Genomic DNA, 12,779 nt, shown 5'->3' with positions numbered 1-12,779 from the left:
GTAACTTCAGCACCCACCAGCTACAAGTGACTACAGACTTTTACACATTTCCCAAGCGCTAAAGCTTAAACGTTATCTGTCCATGTTTTAATATCACTTTCCTAATTACTAGGGAGGCTTTCATCTCACTTGTTCACTGCCTGATAAAGTGTCTTCCACTTTTCCTTTGGATAGCCTTTCTTTTACTGTCTTTATTCCTTACATACTCTAAATAAATCCTTTTTTATGTCTATTAAAAATACTTTCATTTAGTCTATGTCATGTCTTATAGAAACATTACTGCTTTTTAGGAATTAGGAAGAGAGATAAGCTGAGGACAGTAAATTGTTTAGAAGTCAAAATAACTTCAAAACGCAGGATGGGAAGTATTTAGAAGTGAAAATAAATTCAAATCCACTGGAGTTGGGCTGGGGATTTAGCTTGGCGGCATAAGCACCTGCCTTGCAAGCGTGCAGTTGTGAGTTTGATCCCCAGTACCAAAAAAAGAAAAAAAAAATCCACTGGAGTTAGTCTTGAGAAAATAAGTCTCTCTCATGCAGTGCGCTATATGAAAATGCCAATGTTAACACAAACAAACGTTTTCTGAATCAATGTAATTGTATAGCTACCATCAGACAAATCATTCTTATCCCTAACACTAATCTTAAATTGCTATTAGCAATAGTGACATCATCCTATTTCTATCCAAGCAACAGAACAGTAGGTGTTTTCTGGGACTTCATAACCATGGCCTTATTTGCTCTCACTCACTGAGTATGAATTTTTACAGATATCAGATTACACACCGAAATTTCTGGTCCAGTATATCGTGTATCATCTTCGTTAGTTTCTTCAGGTGCTCCTAAGGTGTCTATTAAGTCATCCAAAGCAGCATCAATTCCTGACTGGAAGTGAAAGAGAGTCAAGATACTTAACTGTTATTTGTTAAACAGATTTCACTTTTTAAGCAGTTTTTTATTTAAAAAATACTGTTCCATGTAGCAAAACATCAAACATCAAAAGTTTTTCAAGTAAGATAGTTAAAATACAGTCTCATCTGATGAAATCTCAGAGTACAGATTAGGATTGAAAATATTTTTAAAAAACATACATTTAGGTAAAAATCCACTATTTTCACTATTCCAAAGCCAACAACTACATGAAAAAAATGTATGAATTCATTGGAGCTGCCAATCCAATGTACTGTTAAAAAGAAAAAAAAACACCACTAAAACAAAGTACTGCAACTATGTTCTATAACAATATGGTTGTTGGTACTGATTGTTTATCAATAGTTTTCCCAAAGAAATTAAAACAAAACACATCTTCCAAAAAAAATCTATTTCAACAATGGATTTGCTGGTATTTTCAGATATTTAAATTCTTTTGTTCGTCTCTTGTCTAAAGGTGTTTGTGAAACAGAGATTACCTGAAAGAGATGTTAAATTTACAACAGCTGACTGTTTATTTGGTCAATATGGGCTACGTCAATATAATGAATGAGAAGGTGCCTCCCCCTCATTTTTGAAGTTATGGATGACTCACTGGGAACAATAATCTGTATCTGAAAGGGTAAAAATCTAGGAAAAGACCTTTTACTATGTAACTCAGATTGTAAAGGATTGTTTAAAATGATTGCCTTTTTTTTCACCTATCATTCACACAACAATTTTAGAACTTACTTGGTCAATGATATGTATAATAGAATTTAGGTTCTATTAACTTTAGATTGATTTGAGGAGTGGTGGATTTCTGGATAAAAAAACACCTTATATTCCTGAGTCATATATCTGGTTAAAGAAGATATATTTGCATGAGATAAGTTGGAATGTAAACTCCATGACATCAAACTGGAGTTTTCAAAATAGAGGATTGCAATATAAAATATTACAAATACAGATGTGAAAGTCACACTTTCAGCCACTTAGATATGCGTGCTGGAAATACTAAGTCATTAAAATACTCCTTTAAATTATCCTTCTTATATTGTCTGCCCACAAGAAATCAAGCTGAGATAAGTATAAAGCGAGAGGATGATTATCTTGTGTAGAAGTGCACCGTGATCTCCATACCTTTCCAGACGATTTATCTGGTTTGGATTCAACTGGTGCAGTTGGCGTTAATGATTTCTCTTCTTTTTTCTGCTGAGAGTTCAGAAAGACATTAAAAACTCCTTTTCACACACCCTCATAAAACTCAGCACAATTACGTTTTCAAATGGTTTCATTGCGATATTAGTGGCACTGATGATACACTGAATCCCTGCTCTGCAACAAATATTATATGTGTTATGTCTGTTCTCAGAACTGCTTAATAATATTAATCTTACTGGTGTGGAAAGAAAAGGTCTGACAAATTAAGTAGCTCTCCTCAAGTTACCTAGTAAAGCACAGAACCAAGATTTGAATCTAAGACATGTGTCTCTAATCACCATCTTCTCCAAGCCCCATCGCCAGTCGATGAAGAATCAGTGAACCCACGAATCCTTCTCTACGCTAATTCCAGCCACTGCTCTCTGTGTCTTTGTGCCCACAGATGAAAAGCCCCATATTGCTTGCGTTGGTATCTCAATACTCTTTCCCCTTCATTTCCCTACTGCGAGTCCCTCTCCTTGTCACCAGTGCTATAGTGTGTCTTTCAGAGATGGTCACTGACTTTCCAATCAGCAACATCCACACCTCTATCCAGGCGTAATCTCTACAATTCAGTCCTCAGGAGCACACACCTCCTGACTTATCCCTCACAGCTGCTGAAGCCGAGCACCATTCTGATCCTACTCTGGTGTTTTCTGTCACCTCTGGATCCCTTCTACTTTGTTACCAAGTGCACATATTATGCACATTCCTGCTCCACACTGAAAGTTCCACTCAAAATTACTTTTTAGGCACAGGGACCAAACATTTTCAGCGTTTGGCAGGTAAGTTTGTTATTGAGACAAAATATCTGACACCACAAATGGAAAAAGGAAAGGTTTATTTAGCTCACAGCTTGTGGAGGTTTCAATTCATAATCAGCTGGCCATAATCAGCCTATGTCCATGGTGGCAGAAAACAGCAAAGGCAACGAGGGCAAAAGGATCATGGAGAGAAGGCTTTTTAAATCCCTTAAATTGTGGGTAGGCCACACCACCTTAGGGTGGTGGTTGTAGCACTCACACCCATAAACCCAGCACTGGACCATGAATCAGTCACAAACTCCAGAAGCCTGCCCCCATGACTGCATGAGGCTTTGGGTGGACATCCAGACACAAACCATAACAAGGACCGTGTGTCATTTCAAGGTATCTGAATTCCGTGATAGAGTTAAAGAAACTACTGCAAAACTTACTAAAGTTCTGGAAAACTCAATATATAAGCATAGTTTTGAGTCCTCAGAGCCAATTACTTGGTTTCTGTTAAACCTGTTGAAAAAAATGTTTAGTTCTCAAACTTCTTAGTGTTCAAACACAAATTTGGGACAAACTGAGTTCAACAACCAAGGTATCATCACATTTGATTTGATTAAAGCAATTCTTTGTGAAAGAAAGTGGAATCTCAATGTAGATTTAATTTGCTCTGCCCTAATGGCCAGATATAATCGACATTTTTTTCATGTATTTATTGGCCATTTGTACTTTATTTCCTGAGAGGTGTCTATTAATATTAGTGGCCATTTTTTTTGAGTAGGTCTTTTATTTTGAGGGGTCTAATCTTTTTGAGTTCTTTAAATATTCTTGGTATTAGCCCTTTTCTAAGGTGTAGTAGCTGACCATTTTTTTCCCATTCTGTAGGTTGTTTCTTCACTCTATTGTTTGTTTCCTTTGTATGCAGAAGTTATCAGAAGTATGCAGACTATCACATTTGTTGATCTTTGATACTATTTCTTGTACAATTGTGACTCTGTTCAGAAAGTCCTTGCCTATGCCTAAAATTTCAAGAGTTTTACCTATTTCATTTCCCAGTAGGTTGCTCTTGTTTTAATATCTAGATCTTTGATCCATTTTTAATTTTGAGAATGATGAAAGATATGGACTTAGATTCAGTCCTCTGCATGTGGATAGCCAGTTTTTCTAGCACCGTTTACTGAAGGCTATCTGTCCTTCAGCATATGTTTTTTACTCCTTTGTCAAGGATAAGATACTGAATGTGTCTGGAATTGCCTCTGTGTCCTCAATTTTGTTCCTGTGATCCAAATGTATATTTTTGTGACATTAACATACTACTTTTATTTTTTTTAAAAGACTTATTTATTTAGTCTTTTTGAGACAGGGTCTCACTATGCAGTTCAGGCTGGCCTTGAACTCACTAGGTAGCCAAGGTTGGCCATGAACTCACAGTAATCCTGCCTCAGCCTCCCGAGTACTAGAATTACAGGCATGCACCATTATGCCTGGTTTAACATGCTGTTTTTAATCACTGTAACTTTGCAATGTAATTTGAAATCCAAGATTGTGATGCTTCTGCTTTGGCTTTCTTGCCCAAGATTGATTTTGCTATTCTGGGTCTCTTCTAGGTCCATCTGAATTTTAGGATTGTTTTCTCTATTTCTGTAAGAAATGTTTTTGGTATTTTGACCTGAGTTGCATTACATTTGTATATGAGATTTGAAAATATAGCCATTATGATAAATTATTTCTGCCTATCCAGGAACAGGAATATCCTTCCATTTTCTAATGTCCTTTTAGCTCTGCTTTTTCAGAGTATCACAGTTTTCACTGTAGAGGTCCTTCACTTCTACGGTTAGGTTAATTTCTAAATATTTGATACTTTAATGCTATTATAAAAGGTACTGTTTCTCAAAGCAGAGAGAGAATGCAATATTTACACATGAGTCTGATTTATTTCACTTAAGGGTATAGTCTTAAGGTGCACCCATGATGCTAGAAATGCATCAAGCTTATTCTTCTTTATGGCAGATTAGCAATAAACTGCATGTGTAAATAAAGACCAAACTATATAATAGATATTGTGCAATAGAAAGAAAATGGTCAAATGGGAAGGAGAAGTAGAAGGGGAGAGGAGGAAAGGAAGGATGGGAAAAGAAAAAAGTAAGAAAAAAAGGAAAAAACAGAAATGAAGCTTTTGTGAATAGGGAAAGTAAAAGGGGTTGAAGGGAGGGTAGGGGAATAAGGAAAAGAAATCAAGTGATATCATGTACAGGTACAAATTCCCTGTGATGAATGTGATCATCATATATAACTAAAATGTACCGATATACTTAATAAAAAAAGTATTGTCTTCTTAATTTATTTCTCAGTAAGTTTACCTCTGGTATACAGGAATGCTACTGACTTTTGTGTATTGACTACGTATCCTGTAATATTGTTGAATTTGCTTATTTGAGTCTTTTGGATAGTCTATGTAAAGGATCATGTCATCAACAAATAATTTGAGTTCTTTCTGTCCTATATGTATTCCTTCTATTTATTTCTCTTGCCTGTTTGAGGTAATGTTTTGAGTACCATAATGAACAGGAGTAGTGACAGTGGTCATCCTTGTCTTGTTTTTCATTTTGATTCATTGATTCTTCGGACAGATCCTTAGTTTCTGTGTGCTGCCACTTGACAGTACACATGGGGTGATTTTGATTGCTTTGTCATCATTTAAGCAGGATTTAGGGACTAGTATGTCGTTTCTTGGAGAAAATTCCATGTTGTACTGAAAAGAACGTTTACTGTGTTGTTCCAGGGTAAACACTCTGTAGATAGCTATGAAGTCTATTTGTTGGAATATGTGATTCAGCTCTAATATTTGCTTTATACTGTTGTTTGTTTAGTTGATCCATTTGTGAAAGTGAGGTATTAAGGTCATGCACTATAATTGTGTTGGTGTTTATTGGATCTTCTATGTTCATAAGTGTTTATGAAGTTAATGAAGTACAAAGGATATATATTTACAATTGTTAACTCTTCCTGTTGAATTATTTCTTGAATTAATATTTAGTGGTATTTGGTTCCTCTGATCAGTTTAACCTGTTGTTTACTTTGTCTGAGAAAACTGTGACCCTTACTTATGGGGTCCTGGTGCATGGAACTTTATTTTTATTCTTTAACTTTTGGTCTATGAATTTCTTTTTAGATTACAGTTTCTTGAATGCAGGAGACTGCTGATTTCTGTTTTTTGATCATTCTGCCAATTTGTGTCTATTAGCTAGAAAGTTGAGATCATTTACATCTGGAGTTATTAACTGAAAGTGTTGACTTATTCTTGCATTGAGTTCTTTTTTTGTTGTAGTTGTTGATTCCTTTATTTTCCCTTTTTGTTTATCTACTCACCTTGCTACATGTATATTTATTCACCCCACTCTTTGGTTTCGCTGGATTCATTGTCCGTGTCTAAAATATGCTTGAGTAGGTTTTAGAGTACTCATCTAGCGTTAATGAGTTTCTTAAAGTGTTCTTCACCATGGAAAGTCCTTATTTCTCTATCGATTTTGAAAGACAGTTTTGAAAGATATATTAGTCTGGGATGTAAGGTATTTTCTTTTAGTTTTTAAACATTTTATCCCAAGATGATCTGGCTTTCAAAGTTTGTGCTGAAAAGTCTGCTGTAATCCTTTCAGGTTCAGGTTTGCCTTTATATCTGATGTTTTGCTTTTATTTGACAGCTTTTAAGATACAGTCTTTATGCTAGGCTTCTGCGATTTATGCCTACGATATGGGAAATTTCTTTTTTCATTGTACTGATGTTGTTTAAGCCTTGCTTACCTGTTTGTTGGGTTCTTTCCCCACACTTGGACAGTTCTCTGCTATGTTTCCAATGAACTGATTTTTTCATTCCATGTGTGCTGTCCTCTAATTTGTAACTCTAGCTAGCTTTTAGTTCAGTCTTAGCATCACAAAGCAGCCACTGGATGAAATTTTCATTTTTGAGGTTTCTCTAAGTACATCATCATGTGATCCCATTTTGTCCTTGATTTCTGAAACTCTGTCCTCACATCACCTATTTCTGTTTTTCACGAAATCAATAGAATTTTTATCTCTGGAATTCCTGTTCAGCACCTTTTCATGGAATCTACTTGTTTGGTAAATTTGTCATTCACCTTTTGAAAAATTTTGGTCAGTTTTTCCAATTTTTTATTTGCTTCTCTGTATCTCTATTGGTCAGTTTGTCTCAAGTTGCACCATCTTTCGAGTTACATCATCTTTGAGCTTGCTAAGTTTCTTTGCTTCTTGAATCTTTTTTTTTGTTTTGTTTTGCAGATTGACGATCTGGTGTTTGATTTCTTCTTTATGGGCTCCCCTTGGATCTATTTTACTAGAGTTGGGAGTCTGAAGATATTTTGTTGCCTTGTTTTTCATCTCTCTCTCTCTCTCTCTCTCTGTCTCTCTCTATGCATGGGCGGTCAAACAGAGGGAAGAAAATTTGTTGATACGAAGATCTCCTTAGTTACTTCTGTTTTGTAGCAATATGTTCCTGGCTTTATTTGTCAGAAGATATTGTTTACTACTTTGAGTATTCAATTTAATTGAGTAGCACCCTGTGACTGTATTACAAAGAGAAAATTCTGCCAGTTACAACAGCATCAACAGCTCCAATTACATATCAATCACAAACACTAAAACTTGCTTTGATAAATTCACCTTTTTAAACACCCCTAAATGGCTATATATTATATTGCCTTTTGAGGTTAATCAGGGATAAGGAGCATGGGGGCGAGGAGACAGGAAGGGGAAAAGGAAGGGGGTGTCTGTAGGAGGACAGGGAGGTCAGAGAAAGGTCAGCAGGTAAAGAACAAAAAAAAAGGCTGGACTTGTGGAACTATTTTTACAGCTGGAGTGAAGGACTAGTGTTGAGGGGATTTTAGAAAGTGCGTAGGCAGGAGGAAGTATGCAGAAGAGTGCAAGCATATCTCGAGATTGAGGGAGGCTTTGAGGTTGCCTACCTATTAATACATGACCCAAATCAAACAAACACAGAAGGAACCAATAACTACAACAACCAACATAAAAATAGAAATAAAAACAAAAACTTTCACGCAGGTGTTACAGCATTAACCCAGCACATAAAAGGAAAAGCCAGTGAACATTTTCCCATGAGTTGAGACCCTACCCACATTCTTTTACCCCATAATTGTGAATCCCATTAAATCTGTTTACAAAACATTCCACATTAAGGGACATTCCGCCTCTGGAATAGGAAACATTGTGCAAACACAGGATGCATCAGTGACCACAGACTCAAAGACCTGGACTTAAGAATAGCAGACCCTTAACTTCCTCATTCCCTTTAACACACATAAACCCTTAGGTGAGAGGAGCTGCTTTTGGGCTTTGCAGCTCACAGTCCCTCTCAGATCCTTATCTTAAATGAAGCCTGTCCTTGCTGCAAATTTTGCTTTCCCCTTTCATTTCTTACATTTGGTGGCCCATGTGGAGATCAAAAGGGGATGATCTTTGATCTCCCTTTTTCTTTGCTCTCCACCTCTTCCTGTCAAGGCTGAGGACTCACATGGAAAGGAGTTCAGGATGATGATCTTTGAGTATCCAACGTCCCTGAAGTACTACCTGACTGGTGGAGGAAAGCCATGCTTATGCACAGATGAATTTCTCGAGTTTCTCCCTTGACCTTGAGGACTCAATTGGAAAGCAGTTCTGGATTGTGACTGTTCTGTGTCTGGTGCCTCCAAAAGACCACTTGACAGGAAGACAAGGTCACACTGTGGTAAGACAGACTCTCTAGACATTTCTCCAGGCAGAGTCGCTAACTTGGAACCTCAGACCATGGGAATCCTGCCAGCCACGGCAATCAGCCAGGTCACCTTGCTGCTCCTGGTGAGCTAGTTGGGAGTTTACACCAAACAGCTAGGAGCCAAGAGATCATCTCAGTCTGCCATCGCCCTACTCTTTATTTTCTGCCCCACTTTCTCCACTGCTGGCTTTCCTATGAGTGTTACTATCTGGTGTGAGGTAGAACAGAATAAATATTAGGAGGGACAAGAGAGGAGAGTGAAAAAGGCCTGGAGATAAGAGACTTCTTGCTATTTTATACTTCTCTGCAAGTAGTTATCAAAGTCATGGAAAATTTGGAAATCCAACTTACTGAATTCAGGCCATTAGCTTTAGGCAAGGCTGAGATGGAATAAAATAAGATGTATCCTTACAGACAGAGACATGATAGATTTGGGGGAAAACAGTGTAAATGGGAATCGGCTGGAATCTGAGAAATATGGGAGCTCATGTTCCCAAAGAGAATGGTCAGGGGCCTGTAGCTTTTTCAGGGTATCCCCTGGACAAGACTAGGGACCTGGACTGATTCTCTGGGGGCTTGGCCCCATCAGAGGACATGGATCCCTGAGAGATTGGACAGGCATCCCTACTTTTATCTCTAGGAAGTCCCCAAGGATCCATGAGGGTTGCAGGTGGCTGACCTGCACTCCTGGGCAGGAGCTGCTTCACCTGTCCCTTCATTAAGACCACCAATTTTAATAACCCCCAAAGCTTTATCAAGATTGCTCCCAGAGCCGAGCCCAGTTTATGGGCTGACTCATAAAGGCACTAAAAGCTTATACCTGCTTAAACCTGTCCTCAGTCAAAGGAGGTAACTTTCTCTCCAGACTCTATTTCATGTCCCAGGAAGCACCTTGACACCAGGACAAAGCAGAGGGGGAAAAAAAAATCAAGGATGGTTCTCAAATGCCTATAATAGTCAAGCTCCTGATCACTGCTTTCAGGGTTTATGGAGAGGTCTCCAAAAAAATCCTCCAATAAGTCTGCATCCTGGCTTTTCATAGCGACACTCTGGCCAGTAATTACAACAGCAAAGTAACTGTCCTGGACCTTGCTTGTAATGTGACAAAATGGGGCAACTGGGTAAAGCAAAACCCAAATCTGCAGCCTCCACAAAACCCTGTCCCTTACACAAACAGCCCCTGAGAAACGGACTGTCCCTGCTCTGACATGGAGGTAGGGCCATCTGCTCCCATGCCCTTCCCTGCTGGCCTAATGGGACTTGTTCTAGCCAGAGACTGACTGGCAGGGCTCACAGCTCTTATACCTCTAGCCTGTGCCCACATGAGAGCCCAGGGGGGCTCTTCTGGTTGAGTGTAAGTCTATCTCATGTCTCCTCACATGGGGCTTTGTTCCCCACTGTTGACATCCTTGAGAACTTCAGTTAAATCTTTAGTTGATGACCAGCCTTTTCATCTCTACATGATAGCACCCTTAAACTGCTCACTCTTAGCTCCGGTTCCCTAGTGTCCCCTTTCCCTGCTGGGATAGGACTCCTTTTTAAGCTCTGAGTAAGAATCATTTTCCAAAATCCTCCTTCCTGCTTCACATATTCCATGCTTCTCCACCTTACTACTTTTCACCTTTACTTACAGCGAACCCACCTCGGGCCATGCACTCAATTCTAGAAACTCCTGCTCAGACTTTACAGACAGGCCCTACTTACTCATCCGAGCTCTCAGCCTGGATCTCAACAGACTCCACCTCCCAACAGTAAACTGCTTCAAGATGCCAACTATATTTTAATCTACAGCCCCTCTCCCCGAGACAGTCACTCAGATACCTGTTATTCCTCAGCCTAGCAGGCTTCCTGACTCTGGGTTCCCAGCACCAGCCTCAGAGACAGGCCCCTTTACAATGCTTCCCCAAAACCTGTACCCTCACATCCTCCCTGAAGCAAGATATGGTTTGCAACTGGCTTCAAACCACTCACCATGGTATTAGCTACTCTCCCTAAAGACACAGAAATCCTGTCCCATGGGCAGCCTATGTCTGGTCCATTCATAAAACTCTTTCCAAACCTGCAGTGGGGGCCAGTTCTCTGCAGATCTAATCCTTCCCTGTGGAAAACCACTGCCTACAGACGGAACTCCCAGCTCTAACCCGAATGTGCTACCCCTAATACTCGGTCAGAATGGCCCAGGCTCCATTTACCACCAGTGTGTGTTTGTCAAAGCCCCTCAGGGAACCCAGGGCTGTACCTGGACTTGGCAGAAAGCCCCCTTGGCCAGCATGGGGCTATGGGCAGCACCTCAGTCCACCTGGTGTTTGGAGACAAATACAAGTGTGCCTGATTTCTTCTGGCTCCACCATCTGGAACCTGACCTGGGTCCGGCCTGGTCCCTACTCCCACAGAACTCCCCTCTGTGTTGGTCATGGCTCAGTCTCCCTGCTTTTTGCAGGCCCCAGCTGGGAGGTGCTGGGAGCGCCTCCGGGGAGCACAAGGGCCATTATAGGTAGCATGCTGAGTGTCCCACAAACAGCACTCTCCCTGGTGTGGGGACCAGTGACTCAGGTTCTTCTGTGTGAATTTGCCTTTTCTCTCCCCACAGTGCCAGGGCCCCGAGGCACCCCAGCGATTGGTTACAGGATGCCAGTGCGTTTTGTTGCCCTCCATCCTATCTTCCTGCTTTCAGTTTCTCGGAGTCCCAGATCGCATATGTGTCACTGGCCTGGGTAGCTGGGAGGTTAGAGTAACCACAAGTCCATCCTTCAGCAGGTCACACACAGGTCCTTCTCAGTCTCGTCCTCCCCTTCCTTCCCAAGCCAGCCTTGCCTGCGTGGAGTGGGGCTGGGGGTGGGTTGCTGTGATCCAGGCCTGGTCGCCTTCCCCCCCACATAGCTCCTAAACATTGGAGCTTGGTCTACCTAGATTTTCTTTCCATTATCCTCCACATTATACTATCTTTCACCCCTCCCTCAGGGTACCTGCTTCTCCCCAGTGTCAATGCAGAGACACTCACCCCTGACGACGCCCACTTCTCAGCCCTCTTCCCTGCCCCAGCCTTCCCTTGGAATGATGAACTTAGTTCAGATTCCAAATCCTCCAGTCATCTTGTCTACTCTGCTCTTACACACTTTGGCCAAACTGCTGCCTTCCCCACTTTGGCCTTCCTAAAGCCTGAAGGCTTTATTCACCTCTGCAGTGTCTCTTGTATAACTCTCCCACTTTCTTAACTCATTTCAGGTCCAATTTAGGCTAAACTATGACTCATAGAATGACTAAAACGGCCCCTGACCAACCTTTCACCTTTTTATCTTTGCCTAGTAGAAACCCAACTTACATTCTTCAGGGCAGCCTTAACCTGTCTTTCTGGTCTTTCAATCCCAGCACTCACCTCCTCAAGCTTCACCTACACTGGAATGCACTTTGTGCCCACAACACATGGAAACGTTTCAGAACCTTAAAGCATTTGCAAGCCTTTAGTCCTAGCCCCCCTTCCATGCTTAACTCTGAGGCCTCCACCCTCTCAAAGCACTTGTAGATTTCCTGAATCAGACAAAATCCCTCTGTCCTGCAAACAGCTGCATCAGGAGCCTCCCATAATCTGCCTTGAATTATGGTTCCAGAAGAAACCCTGGATAGGCCAGTCTGCAGATAGCTATTTTGCAGGGTCAATCGCAGTGCTTTAAACATGCTATATACTAAAACAAGATAGTAGATCTGATCAACTCTATTTAACAGAAGAATCAGGGCCAAAGAAAAACAAAATGCAAGTTCCAGCAGGATCCAGAGCTCAAGAATACCATACAAACCTCTCCTAACTTTATCATTTAGCTTTCACTGATAACACCGGTTAACTTACAACCATCATAAAACTTCAAATTTTGATTGCATTTTAAAATCCGTTTTAACATAGGTAATGCTCTGCCCTAAATCCATCTATTTTCCAGCCATTTCACTTAACTACCCTTTTACTGGTACAAGAAAATAAACAGTATGTATCCCTTGGGTGAGGATGAGAGATGAAAAAGTACACAAGGGATCTGTTGCAAGAATATGTTTAAGTTGGGTGCTTCTATTCAAAAATTTTTGTAAATTGTGTTTTAATACCATAGGAGAGCTGTATGAGTCTGAGTAAAAATTATGTGG

The 12,779-nt window shown here is 40.3% G+C and overlaps 1 protein-coding gene across 14 annotated transcripts in view; it reads right to left on the bottom strand.

Moving 5' to 3' along the window:
* Cast (calpastatin) overlaps window positions 1-12,779 on the bottom strand; it is a 119,683-nt gene that overhangs the window by 39,654 nt on the left and 67,250 nt on the right. For 12 of the 14 annotated variants that reach the window (XM_063245391.1, XM_063245394.1, XM_063245398.1 and 9 more), the window contains 2 exons: window positions 2,052-2,123; window positions 786-884 (listed from right to left, as the gene is read on the bottom strand). In XM_063245391.1, coding sequence (XP_063101461.1) covers window positions 786-884; window positions 2,052-2,123 — 171 coding nt within the window. The remainder of the gene's footprint in view (window positions 1-785; window positions 885-2,051; window positions 2,124-12,779) is intronic. The other 2 variants (XM_063245392.1, XM_063245399.1) reach the window with 1 other exon arrangement.

This window comes from Cavia porcellus, unplaced genomic scaffold (assembly GCF_034190915.1).
Source record: "Cavia porcellus strain 051 isolate PalLab524CR breed Dunkin Hartley unplaced genomic scaffold, mCavPor4.1 scaffold_2, whole genome shotgun sequence".
Classification (NCBI taxonomy): Eukaryota; Metazoa; Chordata; class Mammalia; order Rodentia; family Caviidae; genus Cavia; species Cavia porcellus.
Note: the sequence above shows the minus strand (reverse complement) of the source record. Positions and strands in the feature narration are given on the sequence as shown.